Source organism: Nansenia antarctica (genome assembly GCF_963989245.1).
Source record: "Nansenia antarctica genome assembly, chromosome: 2".
Taxonomy (NCBI): domain Eukaryota; kingdom Metazoa; phylum Chordata; class Actinopteri; order Argentiniformes; family Microstomatidae; genus Nansenia; species Nansenia antarctica.
In genome coordinates, this window is record NC_137675.1 from 57,055,993 (window position 1) to 57,083,822 (window position 27,830).

The 27,830-nt window shown below is 40.2% G+C and overlaps 2 protein-coding genes across 2 annotated transcripts; one reads left to right on the forward strand and one right to left on the reverse strand.

Moving 5' to 3' along the window:
- Nucleotides 1-2,875: 2,875 nt before the first annotated feature.
- Nucleotides 2,876-11,354, forward strand: LOC308151392 (myosin heavy chain, fast skeletal muscle-like; the record flags this gene model as incomplete). Its single annotated transcript, XM_080524253.1, is given in 33 exon segments — nt 2,876-3,079; nt 3,229-3,372; nt 3,473-3,629; nt 3,843-3,870; nt 3,966-4,080; nt 4,166-4,258; nt 4,346-4,409; nt 4,494-4,592; nt 4,697-4,800; nt 4,885-5,023; nt 5,137-5,255; nt 5,364-5,513; nt 5,687-5,857; nt 5,945-6,273; nt 6,358-6,427; nt 6,547-6,634; nt 6,839-6,956; nt 7,070-7,193; nt 7,329-7,465; nt 7,629-7,884; nt 8,056-8,298; nt 8,382-8,558; nt 8,645-8,790; nt 8,895-8,985; nt 9,079-9,468; nt 9,553-9,679; nt 9,772-9,890; nt 9,978-10,174; nt 10,265-10,448; nt 10,645-10,810; nt 10,944-11,068; nt 11,162-11,296; nt 11,298-11,354. Coding segments are annotated over 33 exon segments (4,866 nt in total).
- A 3,477-nt stretch (nt 11,355-14,831) lies between these two features.
- Nucleotides 14,832-25,884, reverse strand: LOC308150298 (myosin-3-like; the record flags this gene model as incomplete). The annotated part of the gene is made up of 38 exons (XM_080523144.1): nt 14,832-14,972; nt 15,101-15,196; nt 15,446-15,550; nt 15,666-15,836; nt 15,917-16,042; nt 16,143-16,346; nt 16,573-16,881; nt 17,139-17,263; nt 17,379-17,544; nt 17,656-17,839; nt 17,928-18,124; nt 18,215-18,333; nt 18,446-18,572; nt 18,683-19,072; nt 19,169-19,259; nt 19,403-19,548; nt 19,635-19,811; nt 19,906-20,148; nt 20,280-20,535; nt 21,070-21,206; nt 21,343-21,466; nt 21,570-21,687; nt 21,772-21,859; nt 21,975-22,057; nt 22,176-22,482; nt 22,569-22,739; nt 22,897-23,046; nt 23,158-23,276; nt 23,503-23,641; nt 23,907-24,010; nt 24,193-24,291; nt 24,426-24,489; nt 24,577-24,669; nt 24,791-24,899; nt 24,992-25,019; nt 25,107-25,263; nt 25,347-25,490; nt 25,678-25,884. 38 exons carry the CDS (start codon nt 25,882-25,884, stop codon nt 14,832-14,834), a joined length of 5,814 nt encoding a protein of 1,937 aa, XP_080379270.1.
- Between the last annotated feature and the right edge of the window lie 1,946 nt (nt 25,885-27,830).

Below are 27,830 nucleotides of genomic sequence, written 5' to 3' on the forward strand. Positions count from 1 at the left end.
AGATTCCACTTTTTCTGTTAACTCAGGAGTACAGTAATTAGCAGCAGCTGGCATTACATGTACAGTAGATGACATTTGTGGAAATCCCTGTAAAGTAGGGGTTAATTACTGCTGCACATGTGTGACTTTCAATGGGGATCACATTGGTAGAAGCAACAAGTGTGACCATAACCTTTTACAAGCCATGAAGGACAGTGGGGAGAGGTACTGCACTTAAGGAACTGGATTCTCTGACAGGTCTTGGCAGCACTAACAGGACAGTGCCTATAATACTGTAGGCCTTCATAACTCTGTTTCTCCACTGAGTTGCATTTCATGTACGAAAGGCGCTATATAAATAAAGCTTTACTTACTGGTGGAGAAAAAATAAGGGAAAAAAGAGAAGAGAATAAGCGAGTAATCTTATTCAATAGGGAAATGCAAAACATGAATATAATTGGTGTCAATATTCAACCATTCTCCAAGATTTGTGTAAATGTGTCTGAAAAAATATCTGCAGGCTTGATTTCATAGAGCATATCATGTTGTTCCTTGCTATGGTCCTATGACCTTGGAATGCTGTCAGTGGTTACACTGGTTAACAGGAGCACTGCAGTGATATAGACATGGCACATTTTCTGTTAACGAGTCAAAGGTCAAGCTAATTCTGTCAAGGCGCTGCAATATTTCTGGTAATTTAATCCAAAAGATTAAATTGGTGTGTAGTCATCCAAAATTGAGAAATGTTGTTATATGTTTTCAAGATGACACTCTGCAGCTCACACTTCTTACCTTCACTCTCTTCCCTTTACACTGTGAGATGAGATTCTGAGACTCCCTGTGTTCATTCTGAATGCAAGGTGGAGTCATGTGCTCCATTTACATTGAGGTTAATCAGCACACAACCTCATCAGATGTTTAAGCAACCTTGAGTAGGGATTGATATCATAATGTGATCATCTGCAAACAAACAGGAAGTCCAGGCATGTTGGTTACTAAATCAGTTTGCGTGCAACTAATTACTGTATATTACATTACAAAAATATGACCAGGGAGGCAATCTGGCAAACGTCTGATATTTCTGTTGAGCAACACTCCCTCTTGTCCGTTCTTGAAAATGAAGATAGTGTTTGTTGAGCTTATTTGCAAACATTTCCAATCCCTTCACAGTTACCTTTACGACATTGCAATTCGTTTTCTCGGTTGTTGAATTTGTAAGATATGTTTTCAAGTTCAAATATCCATTTTAAGTGCATTCATTTTTGCAAGTATATTGCAAGTATTTCAATATTTTAGTACAATTAAACAGCAATTAAATGAATTGATGTCTACAATAACTAATTACCTCAGTATGAGCAAAACATCCATAGGAATATGACACAAAATGTACCTTCCTGAAACAACAAAACTTGAGAACATCTCAGGTCTATCTTTAGAATTAGCAGTTGAAGGGACACAAGTGTAACTGCAAATGACCTACAGTGTCCTCAACAGAACAGCTCTCACAGAATGTCAAACAAATGTTCTTCCAGATTATCACGATTCAAAAATGAGACATTATGTCAAGAGAGCTTTGACAGTGATATATTGGGCTACCAGGGTCAAGTTTGATAAGTAACCAACCACAGAAAATACCAGCTGGGACACACATCTTCACCCACCAACGGAAGCAGCTGGTGGGGGTGGATTTGTGGGAATCCCCTCTCGAGCCATGGGACCAAGCTAAAACAAAGGCCCGCTATGTTTACATGAACAGAGGAAGCTGACAATATTAATAAATGAAATTAGATTAATAAATAAATAAAAGATTAGTTCATTATATTGGTGGGACGAGTAGGCGATTTGAGTTTACTCAAATACTCTACCAATAAACATTTCCAGAGAACCGCAGGGGCCCATAGTTACCATGAACTTACGTCATTGAAGTTCAAGGTGCCTTAAGTATGAAGGGCTCATGCTCCTAGGCTGTTTAACTATGTCAAGAGGGATTTTGGAATCACCGGGGTTGATTAAGTGACCTAAGTCATACAACCTACAGTGCATCTTTGAATTATATAAAATAACTAAAAACCAAAGAACATATCTGTACGATGTACAAGTCTACTCTTTCTGATTGAATTAGTAACATGACAGACCTCCAATAGCCTCACACTCAAAACAAATAATTTCTGCTTTGGATAGTAACAGCTTATTAACAAATCTAACTGAATTACAGAAATGTTGTGTTTATGGTTTTATTGTAACTAATGAACATACAATTCATCAAATAGATACATTGATTAAGGGGATAGATAAAGACACTGTTTCACAGGGTTGAAAGCATGTAAAAATAGAGCTTGAGGATTATCACCTGCTGGTGACACTTTACCACTTGAAGATCCTGTGTCATATATACAAGTGCTGGGAAGAAAATGATAATGTGACTAGATTGAAATTTGCATAGAATGACATGCCCAAATTTGTTGGCTCCTTTTTGCTCGGACAGCACATTCATCCTCATAAAAGGGGCATGACTACACCGTGGTCTTCACTGAGAGGCCTGACATTTTCTAACCAGTGGTAAGATTCTTCATCTCAATTCTCAGTCTAGCTTCAATGCAACGTCAAGTTCAGGGAGCATGGTTTTGCATTCCGGCTAGCATCGACCCTCATGGAGTAACGGGATAAAAACCTGTTTACCTAGAAACATCTTCATAATGATGCTTTTGTGTCTTTGTTTTTTGCAGAACTGAGGCATTTGGTAATCGGTGCAGAATCCACTGGGGCCTGTGAGCACAGAAAGGTAACTATTTTTTTGGGATTGAAACAAGTTAATAGAACTTATTTTGAATCCCGATAAAAATGTGGTCAACCTAAAACTATACTTTTAATTTCTTCCTTTCAGTGAGCCGCCACCATGAGCTCTGATGCGGAGATGGCCGTTTTCGGCCCTGCCGCCATCTACCTCCGCAAGCCTGAGAAGGAGAGGATTGAGGCTCAGAATCGGCCTTTCGATGCCAAAGCGTCCTGCTACGTGCCGGATCCCAAGGATCTGTACGTCAAAGGAGTCATACAGAAGAGAGAGGGTGGCCAAGCCACCGTGAAAACTGAAGCTGGAGAGGTAAAGCCCTATTCAATCTGACTAAATAGCTACGAACATTCAATCATCAAATCTCTGAGCGACTTGACTTGGTCTTATTTGAAGGCAAACATAGAAGTATCACTCATTTTCACTGAATGGTGAGGAAGCCTGTTCTGAACTTTTCCCAGACTGTAACAGTGAAGGACGAGGACTGTCATCCCATGAATCCACCAAAGTATGATAAGATTGAGGACATGGCCATGATGACCCACCTCAATGAGCCGGCTGTGCTGTATAACCTCAAAGATCGTTATGCAGCATGGATGATCTATGTAAGTAGGACTTAAATAGGGACACCTCATAATCATGCTCGTGCAAGTCTCGTACATCACTATAACATCTCTCTGCTTCTCTATAATGTATTATCTACAGACCTACTCTGGGCTGTTCTGTGCTACTGTGAACCCCTACAAGTGGCTCCCAGTGTATGACCAGGCGGTGGTGAATGCCTACAGGGGGAAGAAACGTATGGAGGCCCCACCCCACATCTTCTCTGTGTCTGATAATGCATATCAAAATATGCTTACAGGTGAGACTGAATTAAGAATTCCTGATCAGTGTCACAGAAAGAGAGCCTCAAGTTGTGGCAAGCACAACATATCTAAGGGGTCTAGATTGCAGCACTGTCTTAATTTTTATTCACTATCCTGTAGCTACTATTGCCTATTGCAGATAAAAACTAAAGTGGTTATTAGATGAGATGTACTGTTAACACACTGGTATTTTTCCCTTACACCTACAGATCGAGAATGTCAGTCTGTCCTTATCACGTAAGTGAAGAACATTGTAATGTGAATACTAATTAAAAGAGATAGAAGTTAATGAGTACATTGTCACTTATGTCAAAATCAACTTGTGGTGACAGTGGAGAATCCGGTGCAGGGAAGACTGTCAACACAAAACGTGTCATCCAGTACTTTGCGACAATCGCAGTATCTGGGGGCAATGAAAAAAAGAAGGAAACATCAGGCAAAATACAGGTAATGCACAACAGAGCGATGTGAAGCCATTTACAAGAGGGACAGTACTGTGTGGAATGTTAATGGAGTGCAATGTGGTCCCCAGGGGACACTGGAAGATCAAATCATTTCAGCCAACCCTCTGCTGGAGGCCTTTGGAAATGCCAAGACTGTGAGGAATGACAACTCCTCTCGTTTCGTAAGTTACAATTTCCTGTACGCATTTATTTGTATTATTATTATTATTAATAATACAATCTTACAATCTTACATTTCATTCCATAAGGGTAAATTCATCCGAATTCACTTTGGAACCTCAGGAAAACTGGCTTCAGCTGATATTGAAACATGTAAGTTTGATTCTGCTAAACTTAATGGCATTTGATTGTGTTCATCAACCGTGTTCATGTAGTCATCATTATTTCTCTGTCTAGATTTGCTGGAAAAATCCAGAGTGACATTCCAGCTGTTAGAGGAGAGGAGCTACCACATCTTTTATCAGATCATGACAAACCACAAACCAGAACTTATAGGTACAGTGCAGCATGACCATTGTCTGAATACCTATATGAAGCTACCATGTTTCAGAGATTAGTCTGTATAGGTTATAAGTATAATGCTTCTTTATATTCTTCAGATTTGCTGCTCATCTCAACAAACCCATATGACTTCCCCATGATCAGTCAGGGGCAGATCAGTGTGGCCAGCATTGACGACAAAGAGGAATTGATGGCCACAGATGTGAGAAGTCTCTCTTTGCAAATTATTCCATGTTGTGTTAATCTGGTAGGTTTTAGTGAACACCAATATTTTTCAATCATGCAGACTGCCATTGACATATTGGGCTTCAATAATGATGAGAAGTTGGGAATCTACAAGCTGACTGGTGCTGTGTTGCATTATGGGAACTTGAAGTTTAAGCAGAAGCAGCGTGAGGAGCAGGCAGAGCCTGATGGCACAGAGGGTGAGATACTTTCGTTTGTTTCATGTTTTTTACTTAAATCAAAAATTCCCACATCTGTTGTCCAACCTGACGATGTGCACTCATAACTTTGTTCCATCATAATCATCGATCAGTGGCAGACAAAGTTGCTTTCCTCTTGGGCCTGAACTCCGCTGACTTATTGAAAGGCCTGTGCTATCCCAGAGTAAAGGTTGGGAATGAGTATGTCACCAAGGGGCAGACAGTTCAACAGGTAATGTATTCTACAGGTTAAATCAAAAACCTTTCATTTCAAATTGGGTGAACAGAATCATTCTAAATGATGACTTGTTTACACAGAATATTTATATTTAATATTTAGGTAGTCAATTCAGTTGGCGCCTTGGCTAAGTCTGTCTATGAGAAGATGTTCTTATGGATGGTCATCAGAATCAATGAGATGTTGGACACAAAGCAGGCCAGACAGTTCTTCATTGGGGTGCTGGACATCGCTGGATTTGAGATATTTGATGTGAGCATATTTCCTCTAATCATAAATCTAAAAGGTACGATTTTAAACATCCCCAAATAATATGCAGGTGATTCCTTTACAACTATTTAAATGGAAAGATGTTGCGAGTTCTTTGTTCGACTAAGACTTAAGTGGATGCCAAAATGATTCATGGTTTGATTCTTGTCACCCAGTACAACAGCTTGGAACAACTATGCATCAACTTCACTAATGAGAAACTGCAACAGTTTTTCAATCACCACATGTTTGTGTTGGAGCAAGAAGAATACAAGAAAGAGGGAATAGACTGGGTGTTTATCGACTTTGGCATGGACTTAGCTGCCTGCATTGAGCTTATTGAGAAGGTATGTTGACCACCCCTGTTCAGTAAGTTCAACATTTCCATTTTACTCAATACTTTATATCTGAAATAAGAATGATGTCTTCAACAGCCAATGGGTATCTTCTCCATCCTCGAAGAGGAGTGTATGTTCCCCAAAGCCTCAGACACTTCCTTCAAGAACAAACTCTATGATCAGCATCTTGGGAAGAACATTGCTTTCCAGAAGCCCAAGCCTGTCAAAGGCAAGGCAGAGGCCAGCTTCTCCCTGCTGCACTACGCTGGCTGTGTGGACTACAACGTGACTGGTTGGCTGGATAAGAACAAGGACCCGTTAAACGAGTCTGTTGTGCAGCTGTACCAGAAGTCATCAGTTAAACTGCTGGTTTTACTTTACTCATCATTTTCGGCTACTGAAGCAGGTATTGTTCATAGCATATGGTAATCAGTATTTATTCAAAAGGGATTTATTGATATGATTGATTGATACATTTCTATCTTCTATGAAGAATCAAGTGGTGGCAGCGGCGGTGAGAAGAAAAAGAGTGCTAAAAAGAAGGGTGGCTCTTTCCAGACTGTCTCTTGTGTTTTTAGGGTATGTAATTATCTATTCAAAATATAGTGTCAGTATCTTTAACTCATTTCTAATGTAATTTCAATGAACATGTAAGGTAAAATGTAAGATGATCCTAATGATAATTCACTCCGTCACAGGAGAATCTTGGCAAATTAATGACCAACTTGAGGAGCACACACCCTCACTTTGTGCGTTGTCTCATTCCCAATGAGAGGAAGACACCAGGTACTGCTTTACTGACTAACAGCTATTCTTTTGAGATGTAATGACAACAAAGACATTGTACCACAGGCCTTTGCTATGGAAAACACAGAAGAAATTGTCACAAATTGTGGTTTAATAATGAGGTATGAGGATGGCCTGAGCAAGGTGACCTTAACATGACATGCAGTCATGTGTAGTGTATGAAGTCATTCCTTTTCTATACAGGTATCATGGACAACAACCTGGTCATTCACCAGCTGCGCTGTAACGGTGTGCTGGAGGGTATCAGGATCTGCAGGATAGGATTACCAAGCAGGATTCTATATGCTGACTTCAAGCAGAGGTAAACTTACATGACTGTCCTTTAGCTACCACAAGATGAGTAAAAACCATGCAGTTATCGTACCTCATTGATGACTATCTTATAACTGTGATTATATCCACTAACCGGAACAGATACAGAATATTGAATGCCAGCGCTATCCCTGAGGGGCAGTTCATCGATGGCAAGAAAGCTTCAGAGAAGCTTCTAGCATCGATTGATGTTGATCACACACAATATAGGTTTGGGACTACCAAGGTTAGAATCCAATGAGTTCATATGCTCTTGCATGTATCAGCAGTTATACATCAGCACATATTTGTTTGTTTTCTATGCAGCTATACAAACTAATATTAACAACATAAGTGTTTTAATAAGCCATGTGATCTGCAGGTCTTTTTCAAAGCCGGTCTGCTGGGTACTCTCGAAGAGATGCGAGATGACAAACTGGTCTCTTTGGTGACACAGACTCAAGCAATGTGTCGCGGATACCTAATGAGAAAAGAATATCTAAATCTGCATGCACAAAAGTAAGAGAACCCATCAGTGGAAAGAGTCTTTACTCTACAGATGCTTACGTTTATCTATCAAACAATGCCATGATACGATACAACATGCTTTCTTTACAAAATATATAGAGCATGGAAATTAGTTCTCGATACCTGTCTAGTAATACTGTAATTACTCTCACAGAAATTGTGTCAACATTCTGCAATACAACCTACGCTCATTCATGAACGTGAAACACTGGCCATGGATGAAGCTGTACTTCAAGATCAAACCTCTTCTAAAGAGTGCAGAATCAGAGAAGGAGATGGCAGTCATGAAGGATGACTACATCAAATGTAAGGAGGACTTAGCAAAGGCAGAAACCAGGAGGAAGGATCTTGAGGAGAAGATGGTATCTATGGTGCAGGAGAAAAATGACCTCCTCTTACAAGTGCAAGCTGTAAGTATTATTAGAATAGGAAGCACAGCTATTATCTTTCTAAACAGACAATGTTTGTGTTGTTTTAACCTGAGCAGTGATGTTACTATTTGATGATCTATTTGATCATCAATGTTTTAGAGGTAAGTGTCCGATGCTCAGACACATTTAACCTGCCCTCTCTTTTCATAGAACTCAGACAATATGTGTGATTTGGAGGAGAGATGTGAGGGTTTAATAAAAAGTAAGATTCAGCTTGAGGCCAAACTCAAAGAGGTGGCCGAAAGACTGGATGATGAAGAGGAAATAAATTCTGAGTTGACTGCAAAGAAGAGGAAGTTAGAGGATGAGTGCTCTGAGCTCAAGAAAGACATTGATGATTTGGAGCTCACCTTAGCCAAAGTGGAGAAAGAGAAGCATGCCAACGAAAACAAGGTTTGCATTTTCCAAGGAGAATCCAATAGACCTATCTATCATCATTGTTGCCCTTTTTAACTAACATTGGTATTCCATTGCAGGTTAAAAACCTAACAGAGGAAATGTCTGGTCAGGATGAGAGCATTCTCAAGTTGACCAAAGAAAAGAAAGCCCTCCAAGAGTCCCACCAGCAGACCCTTGATGATCTTCAAGCAGAGGAAGACAAAGTTAACTCTCTGACAAAAGCAAAAACTAAGCTTGAACAACAAGTGGATGATGTGAGTAACACAATAATGAGTATATACTAATAATAATCATTTTACATAGTGGTGATTTCAATGTAATTCCCTCTACTTGGTTTTAGCTTGAGGGTTCTCTGGAGCAAGAGAAGAAGATTCGTATGGACCTTGAGAGAGTCAAGAGAAAGCTTGAGGGAGATCTGAAACTGACACAAGAATCCATAATGGATCTGGAGAATGACAAGCAGCAATCAGAGGAAAAGATTAAGAAGTAAGATCTAAAAAATAAAAAAAAATAAAAAAAGCACTGTATTATGAGAAATACGTTCTTATTTGTGGCCAAATTTACTACAAATTATTTCTTTAATTTTATAGGAAAGACTTTGAAACCGCCCAGCTGCTCAGTAAAATTGAGGATGAGCAAAACATGAGCTCCCAGCTTCAAAAGAAGTTAAAGGAACTCCATGTAAAGTAGTTAAAAATACTACATTATCTTTAAGATTGGAAACTCAAGCTTAACTGATTATTTAGTTCCAACTGACATGTTTTCTGTTTCTAGGCTCGCATTGAGGAACTTGAGGAAGAAATTGAAGCTGAGCGTGCTGCTCGGGCAAAGGTAGAGAAGCAGAGGGTTGATCTCACCAGGGAACTTGAGGAGATCAGTGAGAGGCTGGAGGAAGCTGGTGGAGCCACTAGCATTCAGGTTGAGATGAACAAGAAGCGTGAAGCTGAGTTCCTCAAACTGCGTCGTGACCTAGAGGAGTCTACACTGCATCATGAGGCTACAACTGCGGCTCTCCGTAAGAAGCAGGCAGACAGTGTGGCAGAGCTAGGGGAACAGATTGACAACCTCCAGAGAATCAAACAGAAACTGGAAAAGGAGAAGTGTGAATATAAGATGGAAATTGATGACTTGGCCAGCAACATGGAAGTATTGGCAAAGGCCAAGGTATCATATACACATGACATCAAATGAATTGCCATCTACATTTTCATGGCTCATTTTAGTCATCGAAATATAATCCAATTACAGGTCAATTTAGAGAAGATGTGCCGCTCACTTGAGGATCAGGCAATTGAGTTGAAGACCAAGCATGAGGAAAATATACGTCAGATCACTGATTTCAGCACTCAGAAGGCCCGTCTCCAAACTGAGAATGGTAATCCTTGTCATTAAATGCATTTTCTCTGACATATTAAAGAGAGACAGACAATAAATAAACACTGATCGACTGTTACTCTTCTCTTGTAGGGGAGTTTGCTCGACAAATGGAGGAGAGGGAAGTCCTAATTTCACAACTGGCAAGAGGCAAGCAGGGGTTCACAACACAAGTTGATGAGTTGAAGAGACAGCTTGAGGAGGAAACAAAAGTAAGGTCACTTGGAATTATTGCCATTTAACTATATTGAACATTCCACTGTATCCAGTACCTACTTTTTTATTGTTTTTCACCTAAGGCTAAGAATGCCCTGGCTCACAGTGTACAATCAGCCCGCCATGACTGTGATCTCCTTCGGGAGCAGTTCGAGGAGGAGCAGGAGGCCAAGGCAGAACTGCAGCGCAGTATGTCCAAGGCTAACACTGAGGTGGCTATGTGGAGAAACAGATATGAGACTGATGCCATCCAGCGCACTGAGGAGCTTGAAGAGGCCAAGTAATTGTTGACTTTCTAAAAGTCTTTAACTTGAAAATCAGCACCACGGTTAGAAATATCTAGAAATTCTTGGTCTCTCTTTTGCCACAGGAAAAAACTTACCCAACGTCTCCAAGAGGCTGAGGAACAAATTGAGGCAGTGAACTCAAAATGTGCTTCACTGGAGAAGACTAAGCAGCGACTTCACAGTGAGATGGAGGACCTCATGATTGATGTGGAAAGGTCAAATAGTATGGCTGCTAACCTTGATAAGAAACAAAGGATTTTCGACAAGGTAATACAATGAATCAATTATAGAACTGTGGCCCTATAAGCATGAACAACAACGTTTCTAGTGTCAATGATGATTGAGCATACCAATAACCCAGACATGAGTATGTATAAATGCAGCCACAAACAGACATTGACCAAAACCATTCTGAAAAACATAGTAAAATGCAATGTGTGAATTAATCATGACATTGTTTTAGATTCTAGCTGACTGGAAGCAGAAGTATGAGGAGTGCCAAACAGAGCTGGAGGGTGCTCGGAAGGAATCTCGCTCACAAAGCACTGAGCTTTTCCAAATGAAAAACTCATATGAAGAAGCTCTGGATCATCTGGAGACTCTAAAGAGAGAAAATAAAAACATGCAACGTAAGTCCAATTTATATGAAATTAAGTCCATGACATACAGTAGAAAGATCATAAAATAAAACATGAAATTATTATATATCAAAGGTGGCTAATATTGTAATTTGACATGGATTACATGGCTTTTCAAAAACAGAGGAGATCTCAGACCTGACTGAGCAGATTGGTGAGAGTGGGAAGAGCTTCCATGAAATAGAGAAATCCAAAAAACAAGTGGAAATAGACAAAAGTGAGATGCAAACTGCACTGGAGGAAGCAGAGGTAAAACTAAAGTGTTATGCCCTGTCAAGGATACATGTGAGCCAAATTAACAGAGTTTTAGATTGATCTATTTTTAATTTCAATATTTTGTAGGCAACCCTGGAACATGAGGAATCCAAGATCCTTCGTGTCCAGCTGGAGCTAAGCCAGGTGAAGTCTGAGGTGGACAGGAAGATTGCTGAGAAGGACGAGGAGATAGATCAGCTAAGGAAGAGCAGCCCGAGAGTGATTGAGTCCATGCAGAGCACTCTGGATTCTGAGGTCAGGAGCAGGAACGATGCCCTGAGAGTCAAGAAGAAGATGGAGGGAGACCTCAATGAGATGGAGATTCAGCTGAGCCATGCTAACAGGCAGGCTTCTGAAGCCCAGAAACAACTGAGAAATGTCCAGGGACAGCTCAAGGTGAAGTGTTAGGATTTTGCTACAACAGTATAAAGTCAAACCCCATTTCCCCCCATGTTCACTAGGTGTCCAGTGACAGTTTATCATTGAGTTCTTGTATTTTTAGGATGCCCAACTGCACCTCGATGATGCTATTAGAGGACAGGATGACAATAAGGAGCAAGTAACCATGTCTGAGCGCAGGACTGTCCTGATGCAGGCTGAGATTGAGGAACTCAGAGCATCTCTGGAACAGACTGAGAGAGGCCACAAACTAGCAGAGCAGGAGCTGCTAGATGCTAGTGAGCGAGTGGGGCTTCTACACTCCCAGGTCGGTTGGTTGGTTGTGTGGTACTGACATTCTATATTCCATAATCTATCTTGATACTTTTATTCAACAAAGTCTATTGTCCACAACAGAACACCAGCCTTTTGAACACCAAGAAGAAGCTAGATGCAGATATCACTCTACTTCATGGTGAAGTAGAAGATTCTGTTCAAGAGGCCCGAAATGCTGAGGACAAGGCCAAGAAAGCCATAACTGATGTAAGTCCTACAGTCCACAAACCCTCAGTTTAACACGGACCTCAATGAGTACATGAAAAAGTCAACAATGTCCATCACGTTCTCAGGCTGCCATGATGGCAGAAGAGCTAAAGAAGGAGCAAGACACCAGCGCTCACCTAGAGAGGATGAAGAGGAACCTGGAGGTCACAGTCAAGGACCTGCAGCACCGTCTGGATGAGGCTGAGAATCTTGCTCTAAAGGGTGGAAAGAAGCAACTCCAGAAACTGGAGGGGAGGGTATGTAGCAAAAGTAACTAACATTGGAGACAAATAATAAAAATAAAAAAAACAATGCTTAAATGTTTGCTGTTATCTAGGTCCGTGACCTGGAAGCTGAGCTTGATACAGAGCGTGGGCGGGGAGCTGAAGCAATCAAAGGGGTTCGTAAATATGAGAGGAGGGTCAAAGATCTTACCTATCAGGTTAGTAACAAGTATTATAAGTACTATAACAAAACACTATTTGAACAGAGATCTAAATATTTCTCACTTCAATGCTCCAAACGTGTTTAACTTTCCAATCCTCATAACCAGTGAATATAGTAATGGTACATCTGAAGCTCTAGAGAAAGGCACTTACCACTTTGTCATGCTGTTGCTGTCATCTGCTGATAGTTGATTGAGAGAAAGTTGGCATCTGTGTTTTCTTGCAGAATGAGGAGGATAAGAAGAATGTAATTAGACTCCAGGATTTGGCTGACAAACTGCAGACCAAAGTGAAGGCTTACAAAAGACAGGCTGAGGAATCTGTAAGCATATAATTTACCAAGCCCCTTTATCCTATGCATTCAAATTGTTTATGAAGTCAATGCTAAAGCAAACAATATGAAATATAATTATTCTTATTCCATTACAGGAGGAACAGTCTAATGTCCATATGGCTAGATTCCGGAAGGTGCAGCACGAGCTAGAGGAGGCAGAGGAGCGTGCTGACATCGCTGAGTCTCAGGTCAACAAGATGAGAGCTAAGACCCGTGACATGGGAACAAAGGTACTGACCTGATTTAAAGTTCTGTTTAGAGCAATTCCAGTAAAGAGTTCAAATTGTACATAAGGTAAATAATTTTCGATAATGGTGTGCACATTGTGTATTACACGAGCAGCAAATACTTGCCTAAGTATCATATAGACACTATAATTTCTGATATGAATATGTTCTTGCAATGTAATAATGTTTATTCAACTTTTTTCTCCAAACTACTTTGATTCAGGGACAAGAGGGACAGGCCGAGTAGCGAAAGGAAACATTTCCCAGCTTGACTACCAGAAAATTAAGGCTTTGGTATTATTTGATACACGATTTTAATGTATTGGCTCAGCTGCATAACAGATACATATTTATTTAAAATCATCAAAAACATTGTACAATCATCAATCATGTACTGTACCACCACAACCAACAAACACTCATATGTCATTATGATTAAAACATTCTGTGCTCCCCATTAAAAAGTAGTGTACTAACATTGAAACAATGCCTTAGGTACTGAGTAAATCAAACCACAAGGTTTTATATAAACATTTAATTACATACATATGTATACTCATAAATATGTGCTTATAGCACATTCACAGATCACTGAACCAACAATGAAATAATGAGTCCATGTCCATAGTCAATATAAATACGTATAGGGTTGGTTATAGGGAAAGACAATCCTAGACTAAAATGCATCTTCAATGGAGATATTCTATTTAAAATGTTATTTAGAGAAACCAGCCCATACTGTACAACTTCCTGCTCAACTCCATTACAACACAAATACTATGTATTAGTCTACTCCATTACTATGTATTATAGCATGTTAATACAATGTTGTTACTAGATTAATATGAGTTATTACTCAGGTACTACATAAGGCCATCTTAAATATAAAGTGTGGAAAGTGTTAAAATTCAGTAACATTGTTTTCATATCACTGCCATGTTGATCATGTTTCACTGTCATGATGAATCCCACAAATACCATCTACTGATGAGTGCCCTTTCATTCTTGTGAAAGAGAAATGTATTAAATATTTTCTTGTGTAGAAATCAATAAAAAATCAATTGTAATTGTGTCTCCTGATGTTTTTCTATATCCTTCTCAAAATCCTTAGCACAAAACATAATGAATAGAAGATGGATTTGAGCTCAATCAAATGGCATTGTAGAGGCATCTTGTCACAATACAGAACTGAAGCAATCCCTTAAGGTTTTATTTTGATTTTATTATAATAAGGGCAACATACATTCTCACTACTACAAATCGAGATAATAAAGTAAATAGAGTAAATTACAAATGCCTCCCGTTCAGCTGCCATCAATATTCATCAGACAAGACAAATGGGGAGACATCCGGTTAAGAGTATGTTGCTTTTACTATGTTGTAGTGTTGCAGGCATCGTCCACTTGCATCTTCTTTTGGACAACTATGCAACATCTACTCCCCACTGTCCTTCCCCTGTAAAATAAAATAATAATAATAATAATAATAATAATAATAATAATAATACATTAGACTTATATAGTGCTTTTCTAGACTATCTCAAAGACGCTTTAGAAACTGAAAAGATCGAGTAGTAATAATAAAAAGAAACAAAAAACAAATAAAATAAAGTATAGGGGTCTTATTAATTTTTTGATTACTAAATATAAATCTTTGTAGGACAATCTACTCTGTATACTGCAATTACACCTAGATTTCGACGGAGAAGCGGTGAACAAGCAACGCCAGTGTCCTCTCTCGACCTTTTGAAAGGAGGAATGCTGAAAATAAAACGCTTTCGAGTTAAGATTTGCTTAAATAAAATACGACACGAAAAAAATGGCTGCCCATCAACTCACCATGCCCATGTCACGACTTTTGACCCTCATCTTGTTGACCTGGGATTCAGCAATGTCCGCACGTTCCTCAGCCTCCTCCAGCTCATGCTGCACCTTCCTGAACTTGGTCAGATGGGTAGTGGCTTGCTCCTCCTATCAAAGCAAATGTCTGAAGATGAATTCCTTACCATGACATGATGATGCATGATTTTTAAAGGGGGTTCAAAACCATAAGCTGGTTGCAGGTTGAATCGTGAATAATAAGCAGTAAAAGCACTCACAGCCTCCTCAGCCTGTCTCTTGTAAGCTTTGACCTTAAGCTGTAACTTGTCCACCAACTCTTGCAGTCTCATGATGTTCTTTTTATCCTCCTCAGACTGTTTTAACAGGAAAAACAGGAGATGTTCAGACATGACAAACACGTTTGCAGGACTTGGAAGAATGCAACCGGTAGATTAAGTAATCAGTCATTCATTTTGAAAGATTGTAATGTACAGTAAAATAACGTGGAAAAGACACAACTTTGAATGTACTAAAGACTAGATAAAACCATGGGAATGGGAAGATTCAATCGAGACATATACAGAATGGTGTGAAGTGCACCCAGCTGCCGTGTTTACCTGTACCTGATAGCTGAGCTCTTTGATCCTGCGCTCAAACTTGCGCACGCCTTTCACAGTGTCTGAGGCATGTCTCTGCTCTGACTCAAGCTCACCCTCTAGCTCCCGCACCTGGAGGACACCAACATGACCATCATCACACACTACTACAGAAACCAATTTATCAGATTATATTTAAATTGGGAAGGATTCTTTATATGACTATTTATGTTATATGACACATTACCCTTGACTCCAGTTTCTGGAGTTGCTTCTTTCCACCCTTCATGGCCAGGTTCTCAGCTTCATCCAGACGCTGCTGCAGGTCCTTGACTGTGACCTCCAGGTTCCTCTTCATCCTCTCCAGGTGACCACTAGTGTCCTGCTCCTTCTTCAACTCCTCAGCCATCATAGCAGCCTGACCAGGAAATAGAACCAGGTTAGGATATAGACAATCCTGTACTGTTGGAGACACTCACTCTAAATAAGGGTTCTTACATCAGTGATGGCCTTTTTAGCTTTCTCCTCAGCATTCCTGGCCTCCTGTATATTGTCTTCCATCTCACCCTGAATCTGGGCAAGATCAGCCTCAAGCTTCTTGCGAGTGTTGATCAAGCTTGTATTCTGTAAGAGATTAATGGAATTATGGTGACTTTTGTCTATTGAGATATACTGTAATAGATTGATTTATTTTAGGACTGAGGTGGCCAAGAAAATGTATTACCTGCGAGTGAAGGAACTGAACTCTCCCACTGGTATCCACTAGCTCTTGTTCGGCTATTTTGCGGCTTCTCTCTGTCTGCTCCAGAGCAGGCCTGATCTCCTCAATCTCCGCTTGCAACAAGTTGCTCCTGCGCTCAGACATGGCAACTTGCTCCTTCATGTCATCATTGCTTGTCACTGCATCATCAAGGTGAATCTGGGCTTCCTAAGGGGGGAAGAATCAATGGAATGAATGTATCCAATTGGAAAGTTCACTCTCATTAAAATAAGTTGCCGTTGACAATATACAGTTATAGTCCCCTCTGAATTCCGCACCCCAAAATTTAAATTCTGTGCTACACTATTCACAATGCAATTGAAACTTTTTGGGGACTTTTCTGCAGTTTTACAGACATTTTTCTTATATGTACTGTAGGTTTCCATCAGCTAACCTTGAGCTGAATCTGGAAGTTTCTCAGTTGTTTCTGGGCTTCAGAAGCCTGCCTGTTAGCATGGCTCAGCTGAATCTCCATCTCATTGAGGTCTCCCTCCATCTTCTTCTTGACTCTCAGGGCATCGTTCCTGCTTCTGACCTCAGAATCCAGAGTGCTCTGCATGGACTCAATCACTCTCTGGCTGCTCTTCCTTATCTGATCTATCTCCTCGTCCTTCTCAGCAATCTTCCTGTCCACCTCAGACTTGACCTGATTCAGCTCCAGTTGGACACGAATGATCTTGGATTCTCCATGCTCTAGAGATGCCTGATGGGTAGGTAACATACAGTCAGCTTCATGTAAAAGATTCAGAGTCAGATTCGATTTAAAGGCTACCACCGGGATCTTGAGTTCAGCAGCTTGACAGCTGTAGGGAAGAAGCTGTTCGCAAGCCTGCTGGTGCAGGAGCCTATACTCCTGTACAGCCTCCCATATGGGACAAAGGCAAACATATGACACATATACAGTTCTTAGATTGAGATACAGTAACTGTGATGTACCACATGTTCTTACAGTACTCTTACCTCAGCCTCCTCAAGGGCAGTCTGGACCTCTATCTTCTCCTGTTCAGCCAGTTTCTTTGACTTCTCAAACTCATGAATGTTTTTTCCTGTCTCCCCAAGCTGTTCAGTAAAATCCATAATTTCCTCTAAGACAACAAAAACAAACTGTAACTTCAGTAAGTGATTCATTCTATACACATGTTTTTAATATCTATATTTATATATATGAGAACATTTACTATATGAAGAACATTGACCTACGTTGCAAGTTTTTGTTTTCACGTTTGAGTGTTTCTAGTTGGTCCAGAGATTCCTCATAGGCATTCTTCATCTTGAAGTTCTCTGTGCCTACGGAGCGAACCTCCTTCAACGATGCCTCCAGCTCTGCCTGATTCTCCTCATATTTCTGCTTCCACTCAGCCAGGATCTACAACACATGACAACACATCACTCTCCAGTAATTCAAAACATTTGGCAAACACATTCCTGTTGGGAAGGAAACTTGGAGTAGAACTAGAGTAGTAAATCCATCTTGTACCTTATCAAAGTTTCTCTGTTTTTTGTCCAGGGTAGCAGCAGCAGAATTGGCCCTCTCAACATCCATCATCAGGTCTTCTACCTCCCCCTGCAGCCTCTGCTTGGTCTTCTCCAAAGAGGAGCACTTGGAGTTGATTGCCTCCATAGCTTCCTCTGCATCCTGAAGACGCAAGGCTAGCTTCTTCCTGTGGTGGGTGGAACATAATGTAACTCCATTATAGTTTTTCACATAAAAAGATGTTGTGGACAAAATATATCAGATGTGATACTTACTTGGCATCTTCAAGCTCCTCAGTGCGCTGGATGGCATCAGTCTCATATTTGGTCCTCCACATAGCCACCTCAGTGTTAGCCTTGGACATACTACGTTGCAGTTCTGCCTTGGCCTCCTGCTCCTCCTCATATTGCTCCCGGAGGAGGTCACAGTCATGGCGGACTGATTGCAAACCATGAGCCAGGGCATTCTTAGCCTAATGTGATGGAATAAAGGTTATTGGCTCTTTTTAATCAAAAACACATGATTGCATTGGCATTTGTTGTCCTGTATTGTATATGTTTACCTTCATTTCCTCCTCATTCAGCCTTTTTAGTTCTTCAATTTGTTGACTATAGGCTTGTTTCCCACGAGTTAGCTGTGTCAGTAAGGAGTCTTTCTCCTCAATCTGATGTGATATTCCTCCTAAATATATCAAAAGACAAATTTAGAATGTGTTGATGTGTATATTGGCTTAACTATTTGGACAAGTTGACTTGACTAATTGGACATGCTGGACAATATATTTTTTTTATACCATTTTCAGTTTGCAGTCGAGCATTCTGAGTTGAAAGGTTGTTGATTAATCTCTGATGCTCGTACTCTTTTGTTTTCACTTCATTCAGATTGTCTTCAAGAGAACGACACATTTTTTCCAAATTGACCTATAAAATTTAAGGGCACAAATTTAAAAAGTGTCAAATACATAATTAGAATTTCAACAGCCTATATTTTCCAACTCTCTCTTTCACACACACAAAAAAATGAAACTAACCTTTGCTTTAGCTATGGCCTCCATATTGCATGACAGGTCATCCACCTCCAGTTTTAGTTCACTCTTCTCTTTCTCCAGTTTCTGCTTGACTCTCTGGAGGTTGTCAATCTGCTCTCCGAGTTCTGCCACATTGTCTGCATGTTTTTTACGTAGAGCAGCAGAGGTAGCCTCATGCTGGAGTGAAGACTCCTCCAGGTCACGCCGCAACTTCTGGAACTCAGCTTCACGCTTCTTGTTCATCTCAATCTGAGAAGCCGTGGCTCCACCAGCCTCCTCCAGCCTCTCACTGATCTCATCAAGTTCCCTGGAGAGATCAGCCCTCTGTTTCTCTACCCTGGCCCGAGCAGAACGGTCAGCCTCGGTTTCCTCTTCAAGTTCCTCAATACGAGCCTTAACAATTCAAATTAACAGATTGTTGACTGTAAAATTAAATAATAGCTTTGTAATTCATATTATGACTTGATATAAACATTGACAACAACTCACCTGAAGTTCTTTAATTTTCTTCTGAAGTTGTGCAGCAAGATTCTGTTCGTCCTCAACCTTGGTCTGCAGCTCTGACACTTCAAAGTCTTTCCTGTTCAATATAACATTAAATAAAGTTTAAATACCATGACGTACAGAATACCATTATCCTTTTGTAATATTGGTGATTGACTAATTTGATGTGTTTCAGGTACAATCCTGTTCTGCGATTGAGTCTGTGGGAAGAACTCGTACTTCTTCAGCTTTTCATCCTGCTGCTGCTTCTCATTCTCCAGGTCCATTAAGGATTCCTGGGCGAGTTTCAGATCTCCCTCAAGCCTTCTCTTGGCTCTCTCAAGGTCCATACGAACCTTCTTCCCTTGCTCCAGAGAACCTTCAAGCTACAGTAACTCAAAATATTGGTTATCAGCCATAACCAAGCAAATTTCACAGTTAGCAATACCAGGCTGTATGCTCTTTAACTCACATCATAAATTTGCTGTTCCAGTTTGGATTTGGCTTTGTTCAGAGTGTTGACTTTGTCTTCCTCTGACTGCAGGTCATCCAGGGTTTGCTGATGGGCCTCTTGGAGGGCTTTCTTCTCTTTGGTCAGTTTAATGGCATTCTCATCTTGGGACATGAACTCCTCAGTGAGATTTTTCACCTGAAATTTCACCAGATTATTTAGCATTAGCCTATTGTGAAACTGTTTGTTTTCTCTAACTCTGAGGAAACGTAGTGGGCATTGGATGAATTACCCTGTTCTCTATAGCATGTTTCTCCTTCTCCACTTTGGCCAAGATGAGCTCCAAGTCATCCATGTCTTTCTTAAGCTCAGAGCACTCGTCCTCTAGTTTCCTCTTCTTGGCAGTCAGCTCAGCATTTATTTCCTCCTCATCCTCCAGCCTTTCTCTTACCTCCTTATGTTTGGCTTCCATCTGGATCTTGTTTTTGATAAGGCCTTCACATCTCTCTTCAGCATCCAGCAGATTATCAGATTCCTTATTATTAATTAGTGGACGATATAAAAAGGGGGCAACCCTTCTTTAAAAAATGTATACTTAATAGACATGTAATAAGAACAATATTAAACTCTTTAACTTGCATGCTCAAGTATTTTAGGTGTACTTACTGTCTGAATTTGAAGGAGAAGATCATTGTTCTCCTGCACAATGGAGACCATCTTCTCCTCAAGCTCTTTCCTCTTACTTTCCAATTTGGTCAGATCTTCCTTCGACTTTGTGAAGTCAACCTTCATTTGAGCCATCTCCTTCTCTGATTCTGCACTCTTTAGAAGAGGTTTGATTTTGAAGTACAGCTTCATCCATGGCCAGTGTTTCACGTTCATGAATGAGCGGAAGTTATATTGAATGGTGTAAATGGACTCACTGTCAAAGTTAATCCAATATAATGCAGTTAGTTTCCCACTCAAGAATAACCTAAAAGACACAACAACTCTTGCCAGCCAGTTTTACTTATTGACTTTTCTTGAAAGAATATTAAAAGAACAGCACCAAGTGGTGATGTTAGTAATCAGAGCTGTTTGGGAGAGTAATGCCAGATACTGTATAGCTAGGAGCAGTTGTCAATAAAATGTGTTGAAAGGTTGTTGTGTTCACAAAAACACTAGTGAAGGGGGTTATATTTAACTTTGGGAGCTTTATAAACAAACTAACCATGTAACACTTCAGATCTATGCTGTATGAAATGTCATACGTCATGGCATGTAGGAAATCTTTTTTAGGAGGAGTTAAGAAAATAGAATGTGTACACACACACACACAAAATACACATACATTGAGCTAAATGGCAATTTCCCGACTTGAATCATTGTGCAATAACATTGTGCACCACCAGGATGTCATATCAGCAAAAAGATGTAAACATTACTATTGTAGGTCTTTAAAGCTGAAATTCCTTACTTTCTGGCCACCATCTTCCTGTACTCCATTCTGACAACATAGCCACGACACAGTGCCTGAGTTGAAGTCACAACCATGGCAAGGCGTTCATCTCTCATCTCCTCCAGGGCACCAAGGAGACCAGCTTTAAAAAACACCTGAAAACGTAGCCTTTTCTTATAGATTCTATATTTCAATGTCCGACAGCTGATATTCTATTCTCTTTTTTGAAATATGAAGTTCTCCAAATACCCTTTAACCAGAGACATTGTGAATACAAATGTAATAGTGTACCTTGGTGTGCCCAAATTTGTACTGAGTATGATCCACATCAATAGAGCCTAGCAGTTTCTCTGCAGCCTTCTTGTTGTCCATGAACTGACCCTCTGGGACAGCACTGGCATTTAGGATCCTGTACCTGAAACATGGGGCCTAGTATGAGTAGATACCTCAGATATAACGTGTATATTATAGTATTAACGAGTACATAACATAACATAATGTGTGTGACCCCAACATACCTCTGTTTGAAGTCCCCATAGATGATTCTGCTTGGGAATCCCTTCCTACAGATCCTGATACCCTCCAGCACACCATTACAGCGTAGCTGGTGGATAACCAATTGGTTTTCCATGATACCTTAGATGAGCAGAAAGTTATTCTCAACTGTATATTGTTAAAGCATGGGTCATTGGAGTTGCCCAATGAGTGTGTTGTTGTTACCTGGTGTTTTCATCTCATTTGGAATCAAACATCGAACAAAGTGAGGGTGGGTAGTCCTCAAATTAGTCATCAGCTTGCCAAGGTTCTCCTGAGAAAGAAAGTGAGAAATATGGAACATCAATATGTTGATATCCTGGAAAAAACAAATTTCATAACCCAGCTGTGGGCTATGTATAGTTAAGACAACAACATCAACACCTCACCCTGAACAGAGCCGACACTGTTTGGAAAGATGCTCCTTTCTTCTTGGCACCTTTCTTGCTACCACTACCGCCTGCAGCAGACTCTGCACAAATAATGTTGGAATAATGTTAAAGAAAAAGTAGCTCCATATCTACAGTATGCCACAAATAATTTATTTTGATATGGTAAGCTATTTTTAGACATTAAAATAATTTGTTTACCGTCTGTTCCTGAGAAGCTTGCATAAAGCATAGACAGTATTTTTACTGACGACTTCTGGTACAGCTGCAGAACAGACTCGTTCAACGGATCCTTGTTCTTCTCCAGCCAACCACCTATGTTGTAGTCCACTGTGCCAGCATAGTGCACCAGGGAGAAGTGGGACTCAGCCTTGCCTTTGACAGGTTTCGGCTTCAAGAAGCAGTTATTCTTGCCAAGATGTTGGTCATAGAGTTTGGTCTTGAAAGAGGTGTCTGTCGACTTCGGAAACATACATTCCTCCTCAAGGATGGAGAAGATGCCCATTGGCTAGGAAACAAGAGGTGAATGAGAACCTGTCAATTACAGGGCATTCAAAATAACATTGAATCAGTGAATGAGGTTTTTCAAAGTACCTTCTCAATAAGCTCAATGCAGGCAGCCAAATCCATGCCAAAGTCGATAAACTCCCAGTCTATTCCTTCCTTTTTATATTCCTCTTGCTCCAATACAAACATGTGGTGATTGAAAAACTGTTGCAGTTTCTCATTCGTGAAGTTGATGCACAGCTGTTCCAGGCTGTTCATCTGTTTAACAAAATATTACATATTAACAGTGTTGTACTGAGGAAATAGAAATTTTCAGCAATAAAGGTAATGACCCATACATGTATGTTAACATTATTTCACAAGATATGAAAAGATAATGGGAAAAAAAAGATATGAAAACATGTTGTAAACATACATCAAAGATTTCAAAGCCAGCTATATCCAGAACACCAATGAAATGTTGTCTGGACTGCTTTGTGTCCAATTGCTGGTTGATTCGGATGACCATCCAAAAAAACATCTTCTCGTAGACTGACTTTGCAAGGGCTCCAATGGAGTTATAGACCTAGACGTAATGACAGTAAAAGGGAATTTCAGATGTCTCCCCAGTTGTCTATTAGTTACCCTGAGAGACAAATACAGTAGATACTGCCCATAATACAATAGTATGTCTTACTTGTTGAACACTTTGTCCTTTGGTGACATACTCATTCCCAACCTTCACTCTGGGATAACAGAGATTTTTGAGCAGGTCGGCAGAGTTCAGTCCCATCAAGTATGCTGCTTTATCAGCTTCTGTATGTTACATATAGTACAGAGAGTAATTATGTAATGACCTCCAAACAAAAATTCAAGACATTGAGAATATGAAGTGTCAAGATCAATTCCATAAACTAAACTAGCAACATTCTAAGATATCACTTCTACTTCACAAAAATGTATAACTTCTTGATTCATCTCATTTGGTACAGTTATGGTATACCGTTTTATGATGCTATAATTATAAAGTGATGACCCTTACCCTCTGTGCCGTCAGGCTCTGCCTGCTCCTCACGCTGCTTCTGCTTGAACTTCATGTTCCCATAATGCATCACAGCGCCAGTCAGCTTATAGATTCCCATTTTCTCATCAACAGTAAAACCCAGAATATCAATGGCTTCCTGTGAAATGAAAAAGGCATGTCAAATGAAAGCTCTTTGAAAAGAAACCCTGCATATTTGATCACTGTCACAAACCGGAACGTACGGTCATGACAAAAAGAGGGAGACGCACACAACCAAGTAAATTATCAAAGTGTTTATTAACCAAAAAGAAGAACATAAAGACCTTTGCCATGCCCACCTCCAGTACCTGCCAGGATAGAACGCACAAACACAGATAACAGGCAGACAGGGTGGAGAGGGTCGTCACATTGACTCAACTTACATCAGTAGCCATCAGCTCCTCTGCATCATTTATGCTCTTCACAGTGATTTCCCCCTGACTGATGAAGGCGAAGTCAAAGGGGTTGGTGGTGATGAGCAGCATATCTAAGATGTAAAAGAAATTAAATTAGAGAATCCCTCTCGGTGTGTGTGTGTGTGTGTGTGTGTGTGTGTGTGTGTGTGTGTGTGTGTGTGTGTGTGTGTGTGTGTGAGTGTGTGTGTGTGTGTGTGTTTGTGAGAGTGTGTGTAAGAGGGAGAGCGAAGGAGGCATGTACAAAGTTACTCACCAATAAGCTCTGGCTTCTTGTTGCAAGTAAGCTGATAAAATATATGGTAGCTTCTCTCAGCACCCAATTGAAATGTCACTCTAGATTTTTCCAGCAGATCTTTTCAAAATAAATAAAAAATAATAGTGATTTTAAAACAGTACACAAAACATACATATGGATAGTCAGCAAATGTGAACATTTGAAGAAACATATAGCAATAAAAGAAACAAATACAGTATAAATACACTTACAAGTTTCAATATCTGCAGACGCCAATTTCCCAGTTGGGCCAAAGTGTATTCTGATAAACTTGCCCTGTTCAAATAAAACAAATTTCATGCTGAGAATGAATTCTTATTTCAAATAAATAAAGTAATTCTGTTAAAATCCGGTTCTACTCACAAAGCGAGAGGAGTTGTCATTCCTCACAGTCTTGGCATTCCCAAAAGCCTCCAGCAGAGGGTTGGCCTGGATGATTTGATCCTCCAGTGTTCCCTGCCACAGGAAGGGAAATGTATCTGACATCCACATGATCCACTCCTCTTTGAAATACCTGACTGTACTGTCTAGTACCGCACCAGCCAAGGACACAGTGCCTAAAAAGACATTAGCTCACCTTCATCTTGCTGGCTGCTTCTTTCTTCTTGTCACCAGCCACTGCGATTGTCGCAAAGTACTGAATGACACGTTTGGTGTTTACAGTCTTACCTGCACCGGATTCTCCACTATAAAATATAAGGGAATTACAATATATTGTAGTTATTACTAATGTTTAAGCATTGATAGATATCAGTATAAAATGATAAATTACACCTACGTGATGAGGATAGACTGATTTTCCCGATCTAAGACAAAAGAGGAGTGAGATTGTGTTGGAGAATCACAAAAAATGTAATCACAACCAATTCTGGATGGTCAGTTACTTTTCATACCAGTTAGCATTAATTGATAGGCGTTATCAGAGAGGGCAAAGATGTGAGGAGGGACCTCCATCCTCTTCTTCCCCCTGTAGGCGCTCACCACCTCTGGGTTATAAACTGGGAGCCACTTGTAGGGGTTCACCGTCACACAGAACAGCCCAGAGTAGGTCTGTAATTATAGAAAACAAATGAATCCATTCCATAATAAACATTTGAGGTGAAAACCTTCTGGTTACTCTGTAAAAGACTTACATAGATCATCCATGCTGCGTAACGTTCTTTTAGGTTAAACAGCACAGAAGGCTCATTGAGATGGGTCATCATGACCATGTCCTCGATCTTGTCATACTTGGGAGGGTTTATTGGAAACACTTGGTCCTCTCTGACTGTTACAGTCTAGAAAACATAAAAGTCAAACCCCTAATGTCAGTCATTAAGAACAGTCATTAAGTACAAGTGAAATAAGTGAGGAGACTACATAAAGCAAAGCAAGCGTTGTTAAAAATAACATGAAATGGGGTTGAGTCCATGTTGCTACCATGGTGTGGTACCAACCCTACCACATAGGTACACATACACATACCCTCTCATCATCCAGAGTCTTGACTGTGACTTTGTCTCCCTCCTTGTCCTGGATGATCGCCTTCACATAGAGCTCTTTGTCATCGCAGACAAAACAGGCCGTTTTGCCATCAAACGGTCGAGACTGAGCCTCGATTCTCTCCTTCTCCGACTTCCGCAGGTACTGGGCAGCCAGCCCGAAAATGGACATTTCTTCATCCATGGACATTTCTCCACCCATGGACATTTCTCCACCTATGGACATGTCTCCAGCCATTCTCCTTTAAAATGGCAATACAAATCACTCAATCCTTTGAATCCAAAACACAAGCCTGTAAAAGAATTGAGCAATTTTTCAATTGACAAGCAATCAAAAGAATGTAGCTATTCTTATCAAGCAGACTTGCTGACTTACCTTGTTGATGATGACACTGTAGGATGATAAACGCAGCTTGTTGCAGTAGCCCCTTTTATACTGTGCCATTGTCCTTGGTGAGAATCCTCCTTCCTTTACATGGGCATGTATTGTTTGAGCTGCACGAACCTGTTGCTCTTGGATAACTCTATTAAGTACAAAGGAGTGCAGTTATATTTAGCACTTGCACACCATAAAATGTCACAAAAAGTCAATAAAGCAGCTGCCATTGTTGTATTCACAAACTCTCTCAACAAAAGAGAGAGCAACTCACACTTGGCATAACATGAACTTTTATGACTGATCACCTCATAGGTTTCTGTTCCAAAACCATGTATACTGTATAGAGGGATGCCATTATTATAAAACACTGACTATATTTCATAGATGAAAAACTTGATGAAGTACTGTAATTATGCAAGCAAAATATTTATTATATAAATCATTCTACTTTGGTATGAAATCTAACTAAGGATACTCTACATCTGTTGTTGCTGAGAAGAAGGCCATTTGAAAAAATTGCCTCAAAGCTATAAATATGACAACTGCCTTGCAGGCACATTAGACACGCTCACTATTCATTCATCTGTATCTAGCAAATTGACGCAGATCAGCCTGAGACATGTTCCAAGAGGTAATGTTACCAGTATCAACATGGTATTGTTGTGTTGGGATCAAACAGATGTCTAAAGGGGATCTGTCTGACAATCTGTCTCCTGAATAGTTGCATGCAGATCATGTAGATCATGTAGATCTCCTTGTTCCTCTGACCAGGATAGAGGAACAGCAGCTTTTTTAATGACCGCTGTTTCAGTGGATTCAGAAAAGTAACATAATTACAGACACAGACAGGCAGGCAAAAACCTGTTCTCTTTTTAAAGGATAGTTGGGACATAGGCTAAATACTGGCATATCAAGCCCCAACCTGGATACAGCTATTTTAACAATAATTACAGCACCTGGCCACAGTCCAGTGTAAACAGAATGGTATTCTTCAGAATGGTAGAGTGACATTTCTTTCACTTAACCTAACCCTCACTTAGTGAGATTCAACGGTATGCCAACATGAAATTAACAAAGCAGTATAACTTCAATTTAAAATGTTATGTCAATAGTGTGGTCAGTAAAGGTGTCTCTTTGAACTTATCATAAAGGTGCCTTGCACAATATTTGTATATTACACAAATCAATACACAAATAAACTGTGAGTAAGTTCCAGTTGATGGAAAATGTACACTCACTGAACACTTTATTAGGACCTGTACACCTTCTCATTAATTCAGGTGGTGTAATGGTGTGGGGAATGTTTTCTTGGCACACTTTGGTGCCAATCAATCATCGCTTGAATGCCACAGCCTATTTGAGTATTGTTGCTGACCATGTGCCTTCATCCTTTCATGGCCACAATGTGCCCATCTTCTAATGGCTACTTCCAGCATGAAAATGCACCATGTCAGAAAGCAAAAGTCGTCTCAAACTGGTTTCAAGAACATGACAATGAGCAGGGCTGCCAAGTTTCACCGAAAGTTTGGAGTGAGATTTTGTGACCCAAAACCGCGGCCCCTCTCTCCCACCCAATTATTTGTGCTAGTTATTTGCAATTTGACATACTTAACCACAACATTCACACCTCCCACCCTAACCTAAGTATAACAATCATGTCACAGTTGGTGATGAGCGTGTTGGCCACTTCTCTTAAAAATACATACATCGCGTGTATGTGAGTCGAAGAAATTGCAGCTCACAGAGAAGTTTATTTC